Source organism: Budorcas taxicolor, chromosome 3 (assembly GCF_023091745.1).
Source record: "Budorcas taxicolor isolate Tak-1 chromosome 3, Takin1.1, whole genome shotgun sequence".
NCBI lineage: Eukaryota > Metazoa > Chordata > Mammalia > Artiodactyla > Bovidae > Budorcas > Budorcas taxicolor.
The window spans coordinates 20280886-20303322 of record NC_068912.1 but is presented as its reverse complement, the minus strand read 5'-3'; the positions used below and the strand labels follow the sequence as shown (position 1 = coordinate 20303322).

The window sequence follows — 22437 nt, the reverse complement described above, 5'->3', positions numbered from 1 at the left end:
CTTCCTTCTGATCCTCTGAATAAAAGGATGGCTGCTGCTGCTGCTGCTGCTGCTAAGTCGCTTCAGTCATGTCCGACTCTGTGCGACCCCATAGACGGCAGCCCACTAGGCTCCCCCGTCCCTGGGATTCTCCAGGCAAGAACACTGGAGTGGGTTGCCATTTCCTTCTCCAATGCATGAAAGTGAAAAGTGAAAGTGAAGCCGCTCAGTCGTGTCCAAGTCTTCGACACCCCATGGACTGAAGCCTACCAGGCTCCTCCGCCCATGGGATTTTCCAGGCAAGAGTACTGGAAAAAGGATGGCATTACAGTCAATTTTTTCTTCCTTGTACTTCCTATATTTTCTGAATTTTTCTGCAATAAATAAGTGATACTTTTAACAATCAAAACAGAACATGGCTACCTTATACTCTTTGAGGTCTTTGAGGCCCAGACACTCTATTTACTGTAGCCATCCTGCTAGTATATATGTACTTGTGTGTGTCTATGTGCTCAGTCTATCAGTTGTGTTAGACTCTTTGCAACCCTATGAACTACAGCCCGCCAGCTCCTCTGTTCATGGGACTTCCCAGGCAAAAACACTAGAGTAGGTTACCATTTTTCCTCCAGGGAATCTTCCTGACCCAGGGAGGGAACACATGTCTTCTGCATTGCAGATGGATTCTTTACCACTGAGCCATGGGGGAAGCCAACACATATATTTAATCCTATATAAATTGTTAATAAGTTATTTAAAGGCATTTCTTCCCATATGCATTTTCCTCATTTTTCACTTATGTGTGTATTCTGTTACTCACATATTCATATTCAAACCGAGTTTCTGAAAAGCTGGAAATGTTCCTACCTTCTATTTCTCATAGTGCATTGAATGTAATAGAGCGTATCTCTAAGCAACAACAACTGCCTGTTAGATTCCTTTCATCACTAAAACTGGAAGCTGCTTCAAGTAAAAGAAATATATTACTTTCATCTTCTATAACCCTAAAGCCAAGGAAAAGAACTGGTTCTCTGGGGATGAACACAGTCATCCCCAAGATTCCAATCTTCCACAGAAGATTCTGTTCTTGTACCCTGAAGACTGGATTCATGAGTAAAGTTCTAAAAATACCTGTAAGCGTGCTAAATAGTTTTCACAATTCTTCTCACTTCTGTTCCAAAGCTAATAAATGGTATAGTCAGGGATCAAAACTCACTTTCCTATGACCTGACTATTTCCTTCAGAGCTGAATTCCTGTCCTTTAAAGAATTTACAGATTCAGCTCTGCTCTGATTCCCAATATAACACACACTTCAGGATTATGAGCATCCGCCCCCAAAAGATCAAAACTTTCAAAAAATTCTAGACCCCCTCATGTGTGCTTCCCAGAGACCTGATCAGTGAGGAAAGACGGCTTGTAGGTGCCATCGGTGGATGTGTTGCCAGTTCCTCTCAAGGACTTCATGTGAGAAACTGCCATGCGTAAGATGGTTAGCTTGTCTGGTTTCCGAGCCAGGGCGCTACAGGTGGGTACCATGTCTGACAGTTCTGTTATGTAGGCTGTCATCTTGTTTCGTCGTCGCCGTTCAATCTCGCTGTGGTTTTCCCTGCATGGAGGGAGAGAGGAGAAGCCCCATCCAGGTGGTCATATCTGGCCACTTGGGAGCAGAGAGAGTGACATGGATACCAAGTGAGCTGCTGAAGAAATGCAGTACTTAGATTTAGTAGTGCGTAAGTCTCAGATGTTAGAGTAAGGTCTGCCAAGCTTCTCATGCAGAGCAAGCATGGAATAGAAACTAACAAGGTAGACAAGAGTACAAGCGGATACCAGCAAATCTAACTCCTGGAAACTTCACTTCCTATGTAAATCACCACTCCCTCAGAACAAAAAGTGTTTTAAGAAATGACAGTCTTTAAAACTGTTGATTTTATTCACTTAAGTTCCTCAGCTTGACTGATTTATTTATCAACTCAACTTTTTAGAGGCTGAAAACAAAAAATGACCAACTTTTTCCAACAGAAGTATGTTGCTCCACAGTTGATATGAGAATTGATTAGTATAGACTCCCCTGGTCTATAAAATATTGTTTGTTCTAAGTATCTTTCTTATTCTCAACACTAGGAGGCAGAATTGGAAGTTCTACTTGTCCCCCTAATGGACAAGGCCCTAGCTTCTCTATCTGGGTGTAGTGCCAGTACACTGAGCTCAAGAGATTTATAAGATGCCATTTACTAGAAGTCCCTTATGATGCCCAATTTGGGACAAAGTGAACTGGAGAACAGGATGCTTAAAGGCCTGAAAACAGACAATCTGGATCTCACCAGGGAAAGCAGAACACATCTCCAATACTGACTTCCTCAAAATTAGGGTAACTGCTGCTGCTAAGTCACTTCAGTCGTGTCTGACTCTGTGCGACCCCATAGATGGCAGCCCACCAGGATCCACCGTCCCTGGGATTCTCCAGGCAAGGACACTGGAGTGGGTTGCCATTTCCTTCTCCAATGCATGAAAGTGAAAAGTGAAGTCTCTCAGTCGTGTCCAACTTTTCACAACCCCATGAACTGAAGCCTACCAGGCTCCTCCGCCCATGGGATTTTCCAGGCAACAGTACTGGAGTGCAGTGCCATTGCCTTCTCCACAATCAGGGCAAAATTACTGCTAATTATATAATTATAAAAGTATAATTCAGAGTTTTTCAAATTGGATTTCTGAAAAGCCTAATAGTTCCTCAGTATCTTCCATAGGAATACTTCAAGGAGAGACTCAAACAACAGCTGCATTCCTGTTTCTGTTTTGAGCAGCTTTGCTTTATCTTTTTTACGGACTTCTATTACCACTAAAGATTCTATCTGAACAAAAGTTCTCTGCCAAAACAAACAAAAAGAAAACGAATCTAACTTAAATCTCTTCTTTATGATTAGAGCAAACTAATGTCCAGTAGTTAACTGACTTTTCCAAGGGCAGCCCCCATTCCCAATGAATGCAGTGTTCTTCCCACCATACCACACCAGTTTTCTGAAACAGGAAAGCGTTAGCAGGCATAAGTTAAAATGGCAGCAAAATGAGATTGTGACTCAGCTGAAAGAGGTAACAATAGGTCTCACAGCGTAGGTCCATTTTAGTTACTCTGCATGAGAAACATAAAATTTTACTCTTAAACATAAAGCACCCATTTCCTTGTATCTGACAGGTTTCTGACACTGAAATCCAGAAGACTGATCTTTTAAATAGCCACATCAAGGCTGCTAAGCTTTTCTAAGAAACCACAAGATTCATTCACCAAAGCCACACCAGTACTGCTGAGACAAAGTAATCTAGGCTGCAAGTGTACCCAGGAAAATAAGGGTGAGCTTTCTAGAAGTGTGTGGAGTAAATACTGAGGCCTAAAGACTAGGAACTAATTGCAAACACAGATATATTTATTGGCTTTCTGATAAAAGAGCATTTTCCTGCTAAAGTATCAACTGGCACAGTTGCACTGTTTCTAAAAGCTTTTTATTCTGTGAAATTTAGTGTGCTAAGATAAAGATAAAAAGAGAAATCTATAAAACTAATAGCAATTTCTTAAATTCTTATGTTGCCTCAACTCACCCACTTTCTGGTGGGGGAAGCCAAAGTTCCTGTCATATACAAACTTCTAAAAATATTGTCCTCTCTTGCCACAAAGAAAAACATGAAGAGAAAGGGGAAGAAAAGAGCAGAAATAAGAAAAAGGATAGAAAAAGCAGCAGCATCCACTTCATCATGCTAAAAGACACCATTTTCCTACCTGGCGAGTCTCTCCTTATCCGCAGAGCTCTGCTCATCATCCGACCTAAAAACAGAATTAATGAACTAAGCTAAATGTAAAATAAAAAGGAAGGAAGGAAGGGGGGAAAGAAGGAAGGAAGGGAGGAAAAAAGAGAGGAAGGAAGAAAAGAGGGGAAGGAAAGAAGGAAGGGGGAAAGAGGAAGGAGGGAGGAGAAAAGGGGGAAGGGAAGGGAAGAAAATAACAGAAAAAACAGATGCAGAGAAGAGGGAGAAATGGAAATATAGACAAGAACCTTGCTGTACTCGACCAAACCATCTGTCAGAATAAAGGAAAAGTAACTTACAGGACAAAGGTCAACATAAAAGCAAGCCCAATATTCGTTATAAATGAACACAATCTGAGCACAGAAAGCCCATTATCTCTTTAGAAACCAAGCAGACCTACTACTCGAATAAGAACTAAACAAGGGGTACTATTTTCACATACTGCTTCCAATCTGGAAAGAAAGTAATATTCACATACGCTATTTCTATACTGAGAAAAAAAAGAATCAAGCAGTAAATCATGCTAAGAAAGTCAAACAGTGATCACAAACACACTCTCTCTATAACACATATACAGCACACGTGTGCTCACAGACACAATAACCAACCAGGTTTCCCCGGAGAATCATATAAATAAAACTGAGAGCTAGGTATCTAGTATATCCCCTATCAGTGATTTGATCTTGAAGTGGTACATTTCTCTTGTGTCGCTTTCCCGTTTCTCTGCAATAAAGCCATAACGTTGCTGGGTCCTAGATCAACTCCCTCTCCCCTGGAGGGGCTACAAAGGATTACCACTACATTTCTCTGAGTAACTGAAATACTATAAGGGTTTGTGGCAAATGATGAAACACGTTGGTAGTTGGTGTTGGTATTTCAGTTTATCAGTAATCAATTCCATCTTAAATATATACATAAGTATATGTATATAAAGAGATTAAGAAAAAATATTTAAGTGTGATATATTAACAGGCTGAAAACCCAGCTATTAAAAAATGACAACTACAAAGAGTTTGTAGAAAATGGTCAGCAGGGGGGAAAAAAGAGACAAAAAAATAACACAGTAATGACAAGAACCACCTGAAAACTTATGCATACTGACAAGAGAAAGAAAAAAAGGTGATATTAAGTAAAGTTTCATATTTACTGGGTTATTGTAATTCCTTAACAAACTACAAATATTTTTTCAAAAAGTTGGGAAAATTCATTTCATCTTTTGAAGACCCTCTACTGAATCCCAAACAAGAATATCTGAGGTGAACTAGCTTAACAAATCTTAAAGAAATGAGTTCTGGGAAGTCCCTGGCAGTCCAGCAGTTAGCACTCCACACATTCACTGCTGGGGGTACCAGTTCAATCCCTGGTCATGGAACCAAGAGCCCACAAAGAAATGAGCTCTGTTGTTTGCAAGTTAAATAAATCTAAAATTACTATTACTACTCCTACCAATACAGATCCATAATCCCTTATCTACTTCAATATTTCCAAATAAAATACAGAATGTATAAATATTCACATTTTAAATTTTGAATTAAATTTTAAAGTCACTCAGTCGTGTCTGACTCTTTGTGACCCTATGGACCATACAGTTCAAGGAATTCTCCAGGCAGGAATACTGGAGTGGGTAGCCTTTCCCGTCTCCAGGGCATCTTCCTAACCCAGGGATCGAACCCAGGTCTCCAGCATTGCGGGAGGATTCCTTACCAGCTGAGCCACAAGGGAAGCCCAAATAAATATTCACATTAAGCAAGACAAATGAAGACTAAAACAGTTCAGGTCATGTTTTCATAGCTTTTTGGAATTTCAGTCAAGAGACTGTGAAACCCATACCACCAGTATTATTTGATGGCTTCACTTTCTAATGCAGTTTTTTAAAAACTACTGCCCAAATATCTACTATTAACTTCTCATTTGAGAGATGATTCACATCCTAAAGTGTTCATAAGTAGCTATTTCAGATTTGAAGTAACTACAAATTCTTCAGAAACCTTTAAATCTGCTCCTTTTTTTTTGTATTGCCATTGCCACCATTCTAGCCCAGGCTCTCATGATTTTATCACTGTCTTATTGTTTCAATGGTCTCCCATTTACCCTCTTGACTACAGTGCTTCTCTTTAATGAGTCCTATATAAAGCTACTGGAGAAAAATTCATATGCATTTTATATTGATACATTATCATTTCATTCAAAGCCTATGATGGCATCTCACTGCTTCAGAGTAGTTTAAAACTACTCTGACTGATATTGCTTAGCCCTTGACATCAATGGTTCTCAATGTATGGGCCCTAGACCAGTAGCATTAGCAATGAATAAGTAGTAATTGCTTAGTTAAGCATTGGATTTTGGATTATTCACTTTTCTGATGTGGTTGCAAATTCAATTTTTAAAAAACAAATAATTTACTGCTTAACAATATACAGAATATATTTGAGTTGAGAGGATTTTTTCAATATAAACCAAAGTATTTTTCATGCTCTAGACAGGTAACTTAAACAAATGTATTTCAATAAAAACTGCACTCTTTGTGTAAACTGTGTCTTTGCTGTCATCTTTAAAAGAATAAAATCATTATCTGTACAGATTTTGTAGATCCACTTAATAATAAATGCAACCAAGAAATTCATATTGTTTGTGTTTCTGTGGACACCCAGCAAGCACAATGTATAGCTATTTATCACATACATAAAAACACTGTTTAAGTATACCATTAGTTTGGCACCATAAGTCTGAAAGCCATGTTACCTGACCATAAACAACAATTATAATACTAATTTTCCAGTTGAGACTGGGCAGAGAAATTAACTCTCATTGAGAAAAAATTAAAACAGAGAATTTTTAAATTGCCTGGTCCCATAACAAGGACCAAGATGCTCTACTATATTACCTGGCAAATCGCTCTTTATCATTAGACATCTGATCATCATCACACCTGAAGGAGAAAAAAAAAGATTAATCCAAGGTATTACACTTGTTATATCTATTTCATTCTGAAAGGAGAACCAGAAAGGGGTAAAAATATTCAGCAAAAAAGCCAATTGAAAAGGCAGCACAAAGCAATAGAGATAATAATATCATCTCACAGAACTTAAAAATCCATGATTATTATTTGTCTGTTTTCTAATGTCTCCTTTACTCTTACCAAACATTCCAAAAAAAGATGTCGAGCTCATGAGGGCACAGCTGCCTGCCCTGTCAATACCTTCCCGAGGTTAGAGATAGTTTTATTTTTCTTTAATTACGTCAAAAACCATGTAACGTCAAATTTGCCATCTTAGCCATGTTTAAGTGTATGGCTCAGTCGCACTAATTATATTCACACTGGTGTACAAACTATCTCTAGAACTTTTTCACACTGAAAAACAAACTCTATAGCTACTGAACACCATCTTCTCATTCTCTCTGTCCCCATCCCAACCCCAGCTCTTGACAACAACCACTCTACTTTGTCTCTCTGATTTTGACTACTTTACATCATCACATAAGTGAAATCATACAGTATTTATTTTTTTGACAGGCTTATTTCATTTAGTATAATGCCCTCAAGGTTCATCCATGTGGTAGTAAGTGACAAAATTTCCTTCTTTTTTAAGGCCGAGTAATATTGCATTTGTGAGCGGATATCTGGGGTGCTTCCACCTCTCAGTTACTGTGAAAAATGGAGCAGTGAACACGAGTGTACAAATATCTCTAAGATCTTGCTTTCAATTCTTTTGGATATATTACCAGAAGTGGCACTGCTGGATCATATAATATTTCTGTTTTTAATGTTTCAGGGAACCTCCATACTGTTTTCCAAAGTGGCCATACCATTTTATATTCCTACCAACAGCGCCCAAGAGTTCCAATTCCTCCATATCCTTACCAATGCTTGCTATTTTCTGGATTTTTTGCTGGTAGCATTCTAATGGCCTACTCACTGTAGTTTTGATTTGCATTTCTCTCAATGATTAGTAATGTTGAATGTCTCTCCATGTGACTTTTAGCCATCTGTGTATGTTCTTTGGAGAAATGCCTATTCAAATCCTTTGCTCATTTACGCAGGTTGTTTTTTGTTACAGTTGTTCTGCAAGTATCACATCAGATATATGATTGGCAGATATTTTCTTCCATTCTATATGTTACCTTTCCACTGGGCTTCCTTTGATGTGCAAAAGTTTCTGAAAGTCTTAAATTTTGATTTAAACAACAAACAGTATCTCTTTGATTAAGAAAACACAATCCATTCATCTCAAGAACTTTTACTTAACAAGCTGATGAATCCTGTTTGCTACTACAGAAACCGCAAAGGAGGATGCGTTGAAGGAGGTTAAATCTAACTATGAAAACACCACTCTCTTCTCCAGATGGTCTAAATTTTCCTCTTCTCACTGCCACAGGACATAACAAAAATCCATCCGCTTTGGGCAGAAAGAGGCTTTGTGAGACAGGTAAGACTCACAAAATTTTCAGTTAAACCAGTTATTCCTATTACAGCCAAAATTTATACTTCACAGGCCATATAAATCCTCAACTAATTTGACCCCAAAAATTCTCCCTGAAAATAACTGGAGAGTAGACACAGAGGTGCAGTGGAATTTCAGCTCAAGGACAAACTGTTTGTTTCTAAGATATAAAATACACTATAGCTCACACGCTACAGACTCTTAATGAAAAAAGAGACCTATAATTTGCATATTAACTCTGAATCTCAAGAATGTGTCTTCCAGGTCCTTGCTACTCAAAGTGTGGTCAGTAGACCAGAAGCAGCAGCATCCCTTAGGAATCTGTAAGAATGCAGAATCTTGGGCACTATCCGAGACCTAACAAATTATAATCTTCATCTTGTAAAGAACCCCCTGGTGGATTTGTACCTGCATTTGAGTTTGAGAAGCATTATTTTAGTACTAGCAACTCTGATATTGTATGTAGAATTTAAAATCCTTCATATTCTTAAAAATTATTTCATAGTGTTGTGTGGAGAATATAACAAAATGACACTTGAACAAAGTGATGAAAAGAGGTAATAAATTACAACTTGCATCCACCAAGGAGACTGAGTTAATCCACCAAGTATCGAGCTGATTTATAGATTTACAGATACAATGCAAGTAAGACTTTCACTCCCAGACCAAAGTGGAAAATTCCAATTAAAAAAATGTACCAGGAATTCCTGTTTAGGTCTCTATATTTCCACTGCCTGGGGCATGGGTTCAATCTCTGGTTGAGGAACTAAGATCCTGCAAGCCATGAGGCCAGAGGAAAAAAAAGTTCTGATGATCAAGTAAAAAAAATTTGGTGATGACTCTCCTGGGCATGCATAATGACCTATTTGGTAAGATCAATTATGAAAACTTTTTTTTAAGGTCGGGGAAAGGACAAATAAACCTTTTAAAATTTGTGTGTAGTTTGTGACTACCAGATTTTGTGGAATGGAAGCAATGACTCAGGGCTAGAGCTAAATGACAGGAATAAATAAGACTAGTGATTACCTCTATCCCATTAATATGCACATCTGCTACTACTATTTTATCTATTATTATAATTAGGAATTCCTAATTGGAGGAATGTGCACTGGAACTGTGTGGAAAAAGTCTATTCTTGCATAGAAATTGAAATGTTTTCCCGTCTTTACATTTGCTGACACTCATTAACGCTCAAGACTTCTCTTGGAAAATGGCTTTCTCCAATATTTTACAACTATTTCTTTATGGTAACCAAGTCACAGTTGTTGTTTTTGAGAATATCTGGCAGTGTTCCACAGCTGGGCAGAAGCTAAACACACTAGCTTTAACTTTAAATACTGCAAAAACAATAATAATAGATAGACAGATGTCACTGACTCAACTAAGCACTATAAAACTAAACAATGGCAAACAATTTAGAATACGGGCATCTTCTGTATAAAAACAAAAAATGAGGAGACAATGACTATATATGCACACAAATATGTGCATTTAAATACACTTACATATGCACTGAATATTCGTGGAAGGATACTTAATAAACTGGAAACTAGTCTCAAGAGAAGGATTCTGAAGGTATGAAGTGAAATGAAGATGTACTTTCATTACATATAACCTTGCACTGTTTAACAATTTTGTGATAAAGTATGTTCATATTTCTTTTAAGAACTTAGTTCAAATAGTAAAATCCAGAAACTCACATAGTAAAATAAATTTTTTTAAGAACAGGGCTCCTGTATTTATTTTTCAAATATGTGTTACTCTGCAGTGTAGACAGTACCTAGGTAGCATTTTCAACTTTGAAAAGAAAAAAAAGGCAGGGTGCAGTCAAGGTTATCGTCCATTCTTTTGACTCTTATTGCTTTCCTGACTTAAAAACAAAGTGAAGTAAGGACATTCCTGGTGGTCCAATGGTTAAGACTCCATGCTCCCAATGCAAGGGGCCTGAGTTCGATCCCTGGTTAGGCAACTAGGTCCCACATGATGAACTAAAGTTCCAACATGTAGCAACGAGGATCCTGCATGCTGCAACTAAAACCCAACACAGCACCAACCCCACCCCACCCCCACCAAAAAAACCCCACAAAGCCAAGTAACTGGTCTTAAGCAAGAACAGAAATTTTCTTTCTCTGAAAGTACTCCTTCATCAATATATTGAAAAGTTCACTTTCAGTTCCCTAGAAGGTTCAGTACTACAAGGATACAAATTCCAATTCCTGCTCTGTAGGAGAAATCAGTGAGTATCACAGGGCAACATTAGAACATTAATGACCTCCCAACTAATTACGCCTTGCAGTATTCACTACCTGGTGCAGCCCACTTCCATATTGAGTCAGAACTTGGACATATGACTTGCTCTGGCCAATGGGACAACAGCAAATGTCAATACAAAGCAGATGCTTGATAAGAAGCACTTGGACTGAGACATGCCCTTTGTATTACAGCCATCACCATGTAAAGAAACTCAAATCTGCCCTCTTTAAGGATCAGTTCAGTTCGTTCAGTTCAGTCTCTCAGTCGTGTCCGACTCTTTGTGACCCTATGAATCGCAGCACGCCAGGCCTCCCTGTCCATCGCCAACTCCCGGAGTTCACTCAGACTCACGTCCATTGAGTTGGTGATGCCATTCAGCCATCTCATCCTCTGTCGTCCCCTTCTCCTCCTGTCCCCAGTCCCTCCCAGCATCGGAGTCTTTTCCAATGAGTCAACTCTTCACATGAGGTGGCCAAAGTACTGGAGTTTCAGCTTTAGCATCATTCCTTCCAAAGAAATCCCAGAGCTGATCTCCTTCAGAATGGATTGGTTGGATCTCCTTGCCGTCCAAGGGACTCTCAAGAGTCTTCTCCAACACCACAGTTCAAAAGCATCAATTCTTCAGCGCTCAGCCTTCTTCACAGTCCAACTCTCACATCCATACGTGACCACTGGAAAAACCATAGCCTTGACTAGACGGACCTTAGTCGGCAAAGTAATGTCTCTGCTTTTGAATATGCTATCTAGGTTGGTTATAACTTTCCTTCCAAGGAGTAAGCACCTTTTAATTTCATGGCTGCAGTCACCATCTGCAGTGATTTTGGAGCCCCAAAGAATAAAGTCTGACACTGTTTCCACTGTTTCCCCATCTATTTCCCATGAAGTGATGGGACTGGATGCCATGATCTTCGTTTTCTGAATGTTGAGCTTTAAGCCAACTTTTTCACTCTCAAAAAAAAAAAAGGGGAGCAAGAGAGATGCCCAGCATTATCATCTGAGTCCAGTTCCCAGATGACAAGGCAGCTGAATGCAGTCTTAAGAATGAGCCTAGGCAAGATCAGCAGAAAAAACAATCGACAGAATTATAAGAAATAATATATCATTGTTATTTTTAAGCCATATAACTATAGGTAACTGATACAGAGCATCTTATAAATTCTATATTCTCTTCTCATTGAGCACTTTCCTCTGGAGTTATTACCAGAATGCTTGGAAATTGTATAGGGTATAACAGGAAATTTTAGTTTTAGGATGAAGGACTCTCCTTAGGTCTAAAGACGAAAAAATGAGTCATAATGATAATTAACTAATTTTTAATATCAAAAATCTAGATAAAGTTTTACAATCTTACCTCAAAAATTTACTGTTCCCTTCTCCATCATCATCAAAATCCAATCTGAGGAAAGTCAACAAAAAATATTATAAGCCTACTGATAATGCAGAATATTAAAAAAAAATAAAAATTCTAAACCCACATCTATCTGAACACCCACTTAAAAAGAAGAAGGAAAAGAGGAAGTGGACATAAGCAAAGATATACTTACTACCTCTTCCTTGTTGAACCAAACTGGGCAAAGAAATTGATCAAAAATGAGTACCAGACTTCCCCAGTGGTCCAGTGGTTAAGAATCTGCCTGCCAATGCAGGGGACACAGGTTCGATCCTTGATCTGGGAAAATCCCACACACCGCAGGGCAGCTAAGCTCAGGTGCCACAACTACTGAGTCCGCGCACATAAAGCCCGAGCTCTACAACAAGAGAAGCCTCCACAACGAGAAGCCCAGAAATCACAGCTAGAGAGTAGCCTCTGCTCTCCACAGCTAGAGAAAGCCCACACTCAGCACCAAAAACCCAGCACAGCCAGAAATAAATGATAAGTAAACAAGCAGACATGGGTTCCGTCCTTGGGTTGGGAAGATCCCCCGGAGGGCATGGCAACCTGCTTCAAAACTCTTGCCTAGAGAATCCCATGGACAGAGGTACCTGGTGGGGTATCATTCATGGGGTTGCAAAGAGTCAGACATGACTGAAGCAACTTAGCAAGTAAATAAATAATTTTTTTCTTTAAAAAGAGTGCCTACTTGCTACCTTTATTTTCCTAGGGTAGCAATCCACCTTTGTCAAAGTTTTACATCAGAGTACAACCTCACAAAAGGAGCAGGAATCTACTCAAAAAGGACAAGGAAAACATTAGTGTAAGTAATTCAGGTCTTTATTTTTCATTTCTATAGTCTATTCTAGGCTATGTTACCAGCTCTCTGAAATATCTCTCAAAACAGGGAAGTGATTTAAGACCTTGGAAGGTTGGGTTTTTGTTTGGCCATACTGCGTAGCTTGTGGAATCTTAGTTCCCAGGTAGAACCAAATATGAGCCTTCAGCTGTGAAACAGAGAAGGCAATGGCACCCCACTCCAGTACTCTTGCCTGGAAAATCCCGTGGATGGAGGAGCCTGGTGGGCTGCAGTCCATGGGGTCACTAAGAGTTGGACACGACTGAGCAACTTCACTTTCACTTTCCACTTTCATGCACTGGAGAAGGAAGTGGCAACCCACTCCAGTGTTCTTGCCTGGAGAATCCCAGGGATGGGGGAGCCTGGTGGGCTGCTGTCTATGGGGTCGCACAGAGTCGGACACAACTGAAGTGACTTAGCAGCAGCAGCAGCAGCCGTGAAAGCACAGTTTTAACCAATGAACCACCAGAGAATTCCCCGAAGGTTGTTAAATAATGTTTCTTTCCTTCATTCATCCAATGAACATGTAACACATGCTACATTCCAGATACTGTACTAGATGAGTTGAAAACAAAAGATTTGCCCTCAAAGGCTTCTTCTCCTAGACAAATATAAATATACAAGTGAAAATGAGAAAGCATCATATGAGGAGCACAATCAATCATCTTAGTGGAAAAAAGAGGTGACTTTCATTTCAAGGGATTAGGCAAGATTATAGGTAATGAGATAGGCAATCTCCTATTAATCTCTATACTAAACTAAAATGTAACTCATGTTACCACCTTAACCCCGTGATCTTAGCATCTCCATTAGAGTGATAACCTGATATTATAGGCCTCTAAATGGATTACATATGAAGTACATAGCATCAATCCTGAAAGTGTCCATTTTTCTTCCTCCCTGTAGCCCCAGATCACATGTCAGAACTTCATGTGACCCAGTAACTTCATTTCTAAGACTCTATCCTAAAGAAAAACTCAGAAAAAATTTATGTACAAAGATACTCATTAAGCATTACAATATAATAGCATATCTTCAAAATTGTTTAAATGTCCCAAAATAGAAATTAAGTACATCCTTCTACGTAACTATTTTAAATTATGTTTCTATATAATATGTAACAGTATGGGAGAAAGAGTTATTTTATACAATTAGATCAAAAGACTAGGCTATATAAACCAATATAATTATGATTATAACTACACATAAAGAATTAATTATGCAAAAAAACTAATGACAGATGAATTTGGGTGCTAAGATGATTGCTTTACTAGTCTTCTAACTTTCTACATTTTCCGATATTTCTTTTAAAAAATGTATTATTTCTTTTAATATATTTTCCTCATTACCAATATTACAAACACTTCAGAAAATATAGAAATAATTAAAAACAAAAGAAAAAATAAATCATCCATAATCCCATCTTCCAGACTAATTGATAAGTATCCTTTCAGTTTTTTGGCTATGCATATGTGTTATATACATATTTTTTTCTGATAGGAGTTGATATATTACATATACTGTAACCTCTTTTCTAAATATATTATGAACATTTTTCTGTACTAATACATATTTGCCACTTCTAATAGCTGTACACTTTCAATATAACTTTCTCAGCCAATCTCTTAATTTTGATATTAATACTGATTCTGATTCTAATTGTTAAGATTATATATAATCTTAACACTGTGTTTAAGAGAGTAGACTCTAAAGCTAATCTCTCAAGGTTTACATTACAGATCCTCTACTTACTAGCTTTAAAACCTTGGGTAAATTACTTATTCACCCTATGCCTCACTAAACTAATTGCTTCTTGGAGACACAGCAAGCCTTCATGTTATTCTGTTACCATCTTAAGGGAGAGAACACTCTTGCATTACTATAGGTAGGAGGAAACTTAAAGACTAAGTGTAACATTAGCTACAGAATTTTTTAAAACAAAAGAAAGGAAAAAATAGAAAATATAAAGTAGGTAAAATACTACCCCTTCTCCCAGGCCTTTCTAAAACAATCTCTTTTCTGAAGCCTTTCCCAACCTCTACCAACCAATGGTGATTTTCCATACAGTGAAATACACAGCACTGTATTTGTTCCTTTCTTAGCAAACCTGGAGTATTCTATCTTGAATTACATTTATGTGTGTGACGATTATCCCTTTAAGAACATAAGTAACTTAGAGACAAAAACTGTGCCTTATTTACCTTTGTATTCTAGGAGCAATGACACAATGCCTTACACTAATTAGGCATTTCATAAATAATTCTGGAACCAAATGGACTCTGCATTCCCAACAGGGCAACGTATCAATAACTTCAAGGAAAAATATTCTAAATTTCAGCGTTCTCTAAATTCAGGAAAGTAAAAAGCCTACCAAAAAGATTCTGAGAATGGAGATACAAAGCTGAATGAAAGCAACGATATTTTCTCAGCAACAGTGAAATCTTTGGGCTTAGCTATAGTCCTTTACCTTGCAGAGATTTTTGGTTTAAAAAAAACCAAAACTGCCTCTAAGCAACTTAGGTAAAAACATCAATTCCACACAAAGAAAAATCCAGGGACTAAAGAAAGTTATCTGAAAGGAGTGTAATAAGCAGTTAAAAGAAGCAAGAGGGTTAGGAAAAGGGGTTTAGTACCTAACAAAATTAGGCGGTTTAAAGGAGAAGTGTTCATGACACACTACACTCAAGCTTACCCTGGTCGCCGCTTAATAGCCCTCTGGACGATGGCTCCTCCACCTTGAATCCCAGGCCCAGGGTTTCCAGAGGCAATGGCTGGACCCAGAGGTGGTACATCTGATGTCATTTCTGTCAGAGAAAAACAGAAACACAGATTTTAGAAAGATTGTCCTTGTTTATCATCATCATCACTATCAAACTAGCTAGAAGAAAGGTTGAAGCTATGGATGATATCTCAATAGTTCGCCAAAAAACTCAAATGCACATTTTAGATTGCTTTTCTTGAATTCTTACTCTAGAAAAAGATTTCCCTACTTCAGTTGCCCCAACTTCATACAGTTTGGAAGAGGTGGCGCTATATTCTGCAGCCTCCACTTCTAAAAGCTTGTAATAGTGACATTAATCTGCTGCTAAGTCGCTTCAGTCGTGTCCGACTCTATGCGACCCCACAGACGGCAGCCCACCAGGCTCCCACGTCCCTGGGATTCTCCACTCAAAAACACTGGAGTGGGTTGCCATTTCCTTCTACAATGCATGAAAGTGAAAAGTGAAAGTAAAGTTGCTCAGTCGTGTCCAACTCTTAGCGACCCCATGGACTGCAGCCCACCAGGCTCCTCCGTCCATGGGATTTTCCAGGCAAGAGTGCTGAGTGGGGTGTCATTGCCTTCCCCAACATTAATCTAAAAGACACAAATTGGTTTACATATTTCATTCATGCAACAAATATATATAACTTAGCTCCTCTGATTTATTTTATTTAGAAAATGCAGAACAATCTGAAAATTAAAAAAATCACCTAAAGTCCAATACTCAAAATACTTACATAGAGTAAAACTCTTAAGTCCTTTGTTATGACGCCTCTTTTTAATCCTTCCTCTCTCCTATCAATTCAATCTCATACTCCAGAAGCAACCATTTTTAACAGCTGAGTTCAGTTTATCTCTTATTTTTCCCCTCAGATTATACACATCTATCTCTCTGATCAAAAATGGGCACATTTGATTACAGTGGGTTTGCTGAAGATGACCGATGGCCTTTTGGGACTAACCTTATGTGAGAGTCCATAAGACAGGCCAAAAATATTGTATACAACGATTCTTGATGTTTTTGTACAAATCCCTGAAAATGTAGCATACAGAAAGTATACAAAACAGATTACAAATGAGAAGCTGGGTATGGGTAAAGTGAAACCAGATATTAAAAGAAAAAAATTAAGAGCAACTTCAGGGTGGCCAAGCAGAAGAGGTATTTCTCCAGGCTGAAAATGAGCTAATCTGGAGAGAAAAATGATGCAATGAAAGGAAACATGTTTAGCGCAAGTCTCCTGCCAACCAACAGATATGGCCATCATCACATGACATGTGTGTTGATAGGGGAGGAGGCATTTTTCCTAATAAAAATAAGAATCCTGATCTGAAAGTTGCTTTTAGCATTTAAATACATATCAAAGATATCCATACACACACACACACACACACACTCAAGACAGATGCCTCATCCCTTTTCATAACCTCACAGTGTATGAATATATCATATCTTATTCAACAATTCCCCAAGTTGACAGACATTTATATTGTTTCTATTTACTATTACTAATTATCTACTATTACAAATAAGCAAATGTATTTATACTTACTAATATAAGTATATAAAACATTTACACATACAACTTTAAATTCTCTTCTGCTTTTTAGAACAGATTCCTAGAGATGAAATTCACTGTATCCAGGTATATAATAAGCACTTAAAATTATGATGGGTACTGTCAAATTACATTCCAAAAAGGTTGCTATAATTTCTGCTCCCACTAACAGGATATGAGAGTACCTATCTCCCTCACCAGGACTTGATATTATACTTTGTAATTTCACCAAAACTGACAGGCAAAAATGGTACAGTATTTCATTCTTATTATGTGTTTTTACATTAGTCCTCTGAAATCAATGAGTTGATGTATCTTTGATATTTTTATACTTAATAATATATCTTTTTCTAAAGCAGCCATGAAATTAAAAGACGCTTACTCCTTGGAAGGAAAGTTATAACCAACCTAGACAGCATATTCAAAAGCAGAGACATTACTTTGTCAACAAAGGTCCATCTAGTCAAGGCTATGGTTTTTCCAGTGGTCATGTATGGATGTGAAAGTTGGACTGTGAAGAAAGCTGAGCGCCAAAGAATTGATGCTTTTGAACTGTGGTGTTGGAAAAGACTCTTGAGAGTCCCTTGGACTGCAAGGAGATCCAACCAGTCCATTCTGAAGGAGATCAGCCCTGGGATTTCTTTGGAAGGAATGATGCTAAAGATGAAACTCCAGTACTTTGGCCACCTCATGCGAAGAGTTGACTCACTGGAAAAGACTCTGATGCTGGGAGGGATTGGGGACAGGAGGAGAAGGGGACAACAGAGGATGAGATGGCTGGATGGCATCACTGACTCAATGGACAAGAGTTTGGGTGACTCCAGGAGTTGGTGATGGACAGGGAAGCCTGGCGTGCTGCGATTCACAGGGTTGCAAAGAGTCGGACACGACTGAGAGACTGAACTGAACTGAAAGAATTTACAGGATCTATCAGTATATAAAAGATATTAAAGGATATCAATTTATAATAATGCATGCCTATTATGTATTACAAATATTTTCCATCACCTACCTCAGCCTTTAAACATATAACGTTTTACAATTTTATGTTGTTAAACTTATCAATGTTTTCCTAAATAATTCCTGGATTTCTGTTTTGCTTAGAAAAGCTCCCCATCTTTGAATTTACATCCTTATAAAACTTTTGTGTTTCTCATTTAGATTTGTAATCCATCTGAAATTTATTACTTTTGCCTACCTGGCATAAGGCAGAACACTGAGTATCTTCTTGTAAATAGTTAGCTAATTATTCTAACATCATTTGCTGGTTAATCCATCCTTTCCTCACTTATCTGAAATGACTCTCTTTACTATATTTTTGGGTGTCTACAAGCAACTGATCTCTTTCTATACTTTTATTGTATATTAATATACTTTTCAGCTCCTGTGTCAATACTGAACACTTTTGATAAAAAGTGTTTTTTATAGCACATTTTAGTTATCAAATAGGAAAGTCCTCCATTCTCCATTAATTTATTTTACAAAATGTGCTTATTAAATGGCATGCACTACTTCTGCTTTCAGGACAATGGAATAGATGTACTTTTCCCTATTCCTCCTGCTAAGCACAACTAAAAGTTCTAGACATCATACATAAAACAAACTTAAGAACATTCTGAAAGGTAGACAGAAGAAAGCAGACCAGCTAAAGACTTCAGGATGTGAAGAATGTACGGGGATAAGTTCTCCTGGGTTTCCTTTTCTTAAAGGCTTAGTCTCTCTAGACAAAGGACCAGCAAAGCGAAAAGGTTACCAGGACAGAGAATTCTTAAACAACTACTACTATACCTCAGCCAAACACCAGAGGAAAACTGTGATCCAGCCTTTAATCCGTCAGCAAAGGCTGAGTGGGGAACCTAAGTATCTGTCTTTGCAAGGCTGTAACAAAGTACCTCAAAACCCCTCCTGGGATTGTGTCAGAGAAGGCCAAGTAGGGTCTTGGAATTTTCATTTCCAGCTGTCAGAAATGAGCACCTGTCCCTCCCAAGTGTCAGTGGAGACCATGTAGGGAAATGTAACTCCCATCCATATCCAGCAGTAAGAAGTCCTACCTCAAGTGTCAAAATAGTCTTAGTGGGGAACCTGGAATTCTATCTCTATTGAATAATAACAAGGTAGCGCCATTATTGATACCACTCTGCTAAAGTGGTATCATGAAAGCTAGATAAAACAGTTTTGAATAAAGGCCAATATCACAGAATACAAAAATGTCCAGGCTTCAAAAATTTTTTTTTAAATCACTCATCATTCTAAGAATCAGGAAGATTTTAAATTCAAGAAAAGTAATCAATAGATGCTAACAGTGAAATGACACAGATGTTAGAATTATCTGATAAAGATTTTAAGTGAGTATGGCAAAAATAATAATAGACACTCAGTAATGTCTGAGACTTTGTGACCCCATGGACTATAGCCCGCCAGGTTCCTCTGTCCATGGGATTCTCCAGGCAAGAATACTGGAGTGGATTGCCATTCCCTTCTCCAGAGGATCTTCCTGACCCAGGGACGGTAAAAATGCTTCAACAAGCAATTATTATCACAGTTGAAACAAATGAAAAAATAGCCTCAGCAAAAATAGTCCCAGCAAATATGTAGGAAATATAAAGAAGAACTGAATAGAAATCTCAGAACTGAAAATATGAATTGAAGTTAAAAGTTAAGTGGATAGGCTCAACAGCAGAAAGGAGGGAACAAAGGAAAGAATCCATGAAATGAAAGAACACTACACAAATCACCTAATCTAATCCTAAGAGAAAACATCTGTGATCCAGTCCCATCACCTCATGGCAAATAGATGGGAAACAATGGAAACAGTGACAGGCTTTATTTTCGTGGGCTCCAAAATCACTGCAGATGGTCACTACAGCCATGAAATCAAAAGATCCTTGCTCCTTGGAAGAAAAGCTATGACAAACCTAGACAGCATATTGAAAGGTAGAGAGACATTACTTTGCTGACTAAGGTTCCTCTAGTCAAAGCTATGGTTTTAACTGTAGTCATGTATGGATGTAAGGGCTGGGCCATAAAGAAAGCTGAGTGCCAAAGAATTGATGCTTTTGAACTGTGGTGTTGGAGAAGACTCTTGAGAGTCCCTTGGACTGCAAGGAGATCAAACCAGTCAAACCTAAAGGAAATCAGTCGTGAATATTCACTGGAAGGACTGATGCTGAAGCTCCAATATTTTGGCCACTTGATGCGAAGAATGGACTCACTGGAAAAGACCCTGATGCTGGGAAAGACTGAAGGCAGGAGAAGGGGACAACAGAGGATAAGATGGCGGGACGGCATTACCAACTCGATGGACATGAGTTTCAGCAAGCTCCGGGAGTTGGTGATGGACAGGGAAGCCTGGAGTGCTGCAGTCCATGGGGGTCGCAAAGAGTCAGACACGACTGAGCAACTGAACTGACTGACTGAAGAGAAAACAGACAGGGAAAGAAAATGAATAGGAAAAAAAAAATCAAGAGATGCTCAGGGACTTGTGTAACTAACAAAAGAGCTAGTATTTGTGTCATTTGAGTCCTGGTGGGGAGAAAGAAGGCAAAGCTGAAAAATAACATCTAACTTCCCAAATTTGGTGACAGATGTAACTTATGGATTCAAGAAGTTCAGCAACCCTTAAAGGATAAACCTAAAGAAACTCATTTCAACACAGATCACAATTAAACATAAAAAAATTAAAGACAAAGTTTTGAAAGAAGCTAGAGAAAAATGACACTTAAGAGAGGAAAAATAATTCAGATAGCAGATTTTTCATCAGAAACCATGGAGGCCAAAAGAAAGTGGCATAATATTTTTTAAGTTCTGAAGGAAAGAAACTACCAATCCAGAATCCTTTACCCAGTGAAAACATCATTCAAACATGAGCAGAAAATAAACATATTCTCTGCTGATGGAGAACTAAGGAGGATCTGTCATCAGCAACCCTATCCTAAAGAATAGCTAAACAAAGTTCTCCAAAAAGAAAGGATATTAAACAGAAGAAATTTTAGAACACCAAGAAAGAAGGAAAAAAACATTGTATTAATAAAAGTCAATAGGCTGTGCTTGTCCTTTTGAAGTTCCTAAATTATATATAATGGTTGAAGCAAAAATGACAACACTGATGCTTCTAAATGTAAATACAGAAATTTAAGGCAAATTATAAATGGGGAGGATAAAAGAATGTAAAGGGAGGTAAGATTTCAACACTTTACGCAAACTGGTAAAATGACATCAACAGACTGTGCTGAATTATGTATATGTATATATAACATAAGGCCCACTATAGCAATTAGTGGAAAAGCTATTCAAGAAGATACACTAATAAACATTATTTGTTGTTATTGTTCAGTTGCTCAGTCATGTGCAACTCTTTAGAAGTTTTAAAAATGTTCAAATAACCTATAGGAAGACAGGAAAAAGAAAACAGAGAAACAAAAATCAAAACGAACAGAAAACAAAAAATAAAATGGCAGACTTAAGCACGAACACTTCAATAATTTTATTAAATGCAAATGGTCTAAATGCACCAATTAACAGAGATTGGCAGAGCAACTTAAAAAACACAGCAACTATATGCTGTCTACAAGAAACTCACTTAAAATAGAACAGTGTAGGTGGGGCGAAAGCAAAATAATGGAAAAGAAACATCTTGTAAAATATTAATCAAAGAAAAGCAGAAGTGTCTATATTAATAATAACAGATAAGGTAAACTCTGGAAGACGGTGAGGGACAGAGAGGCCTGGCATGCTGCAGTCCATGGGTTCGCAAAGAGTCAGACACAATTTGGTGACTGAACAACACAGAAAGGTAAACGCCAAAGCAAATAAAATTACCAGGGACAAAGCAGAACATTATATAATAAAGATTCAATCCAGCAAGGAAACATGTGGTGTACATGCACGACAAAGCTGCAAAATATGTTAAACAGAAACAGAACAGAAAGGAGAAAAGTTATAGCTGAGAGACTTCAACATCCCTCTCTCAACAACACACAGAACAATTAGAAAATCAGCAAAGGTACAGAAAACCTCAGTTGACACCTCAATCACCAGGGTCTAATTAACATTTCTGCTTCATGGGTCACAGCTTGTCATGATGAAGGGGTTTGTGTATGAAGCTGCATAAGCTTCAACAAAGCTATACAGGCCATGCCATCAGGGCCACCCAAGATGAATGGGTCACAATGGAGAGTTCTGACAAAATGTGGTCCACAGGAGGAGGGAATGGCAAACCACTCCAGTATTATTGCCTTGAGAACCCCATGAACAGCATGAAAAGGCAAAAAGATATGACATCGGAAGATGAAGCCTTGAAATCCTTCAAGCTAGGCTTCAGCAGTACAAAAACCAAGAACTTCCAGATGTACAAGCTAGGTTCAGAAAAGGCAGAGGAACCAGAGATCAAATTGCGAACATCTGCTAGATCTTAAAGAAAGAA

General features: G+C 38.1%; 1 protein-coding gene across 4 annotated transcripts in view; it reads right to left on the bottom strand.

Moving 5' to 3' along the window:
- ARNT (aryl hydrocarbon receptor nuclear translocator) overlaps positions 1-22437 on the bottom strand; it is a 68042-nt gene that overhangs the window by 22321 nt on the left and 23284 nt on the right. For 3 of the 4 annotated variants that reach the window (XM_052637988.1, XM_052637989.1, XM_052637990.1), the window contains exons 2-6: positions 15391-15502; positions 11819-11863; positions 6657-6701; positions 3747-3791; positions 1370-1583 (exon numbers count right to left, since the gene is read on the bottom strand). In XM_052637988.1, the coding sequence (XP_052493948.1) occupies positions 1370-1583; positions 3747-3791; positions 6657-6701; positions 11819-11863; positions 15391-15502 (461 nt within the window). The remainder of the gene's footprint in view (positions 1-1369; positions 1584-3746; positions 3792-6656; positions 6702-11818; positions 11864-15390; positions 15503-22437) is intronic. The other variant, XM_052637991.1, reaches the window with a different exon arrangement.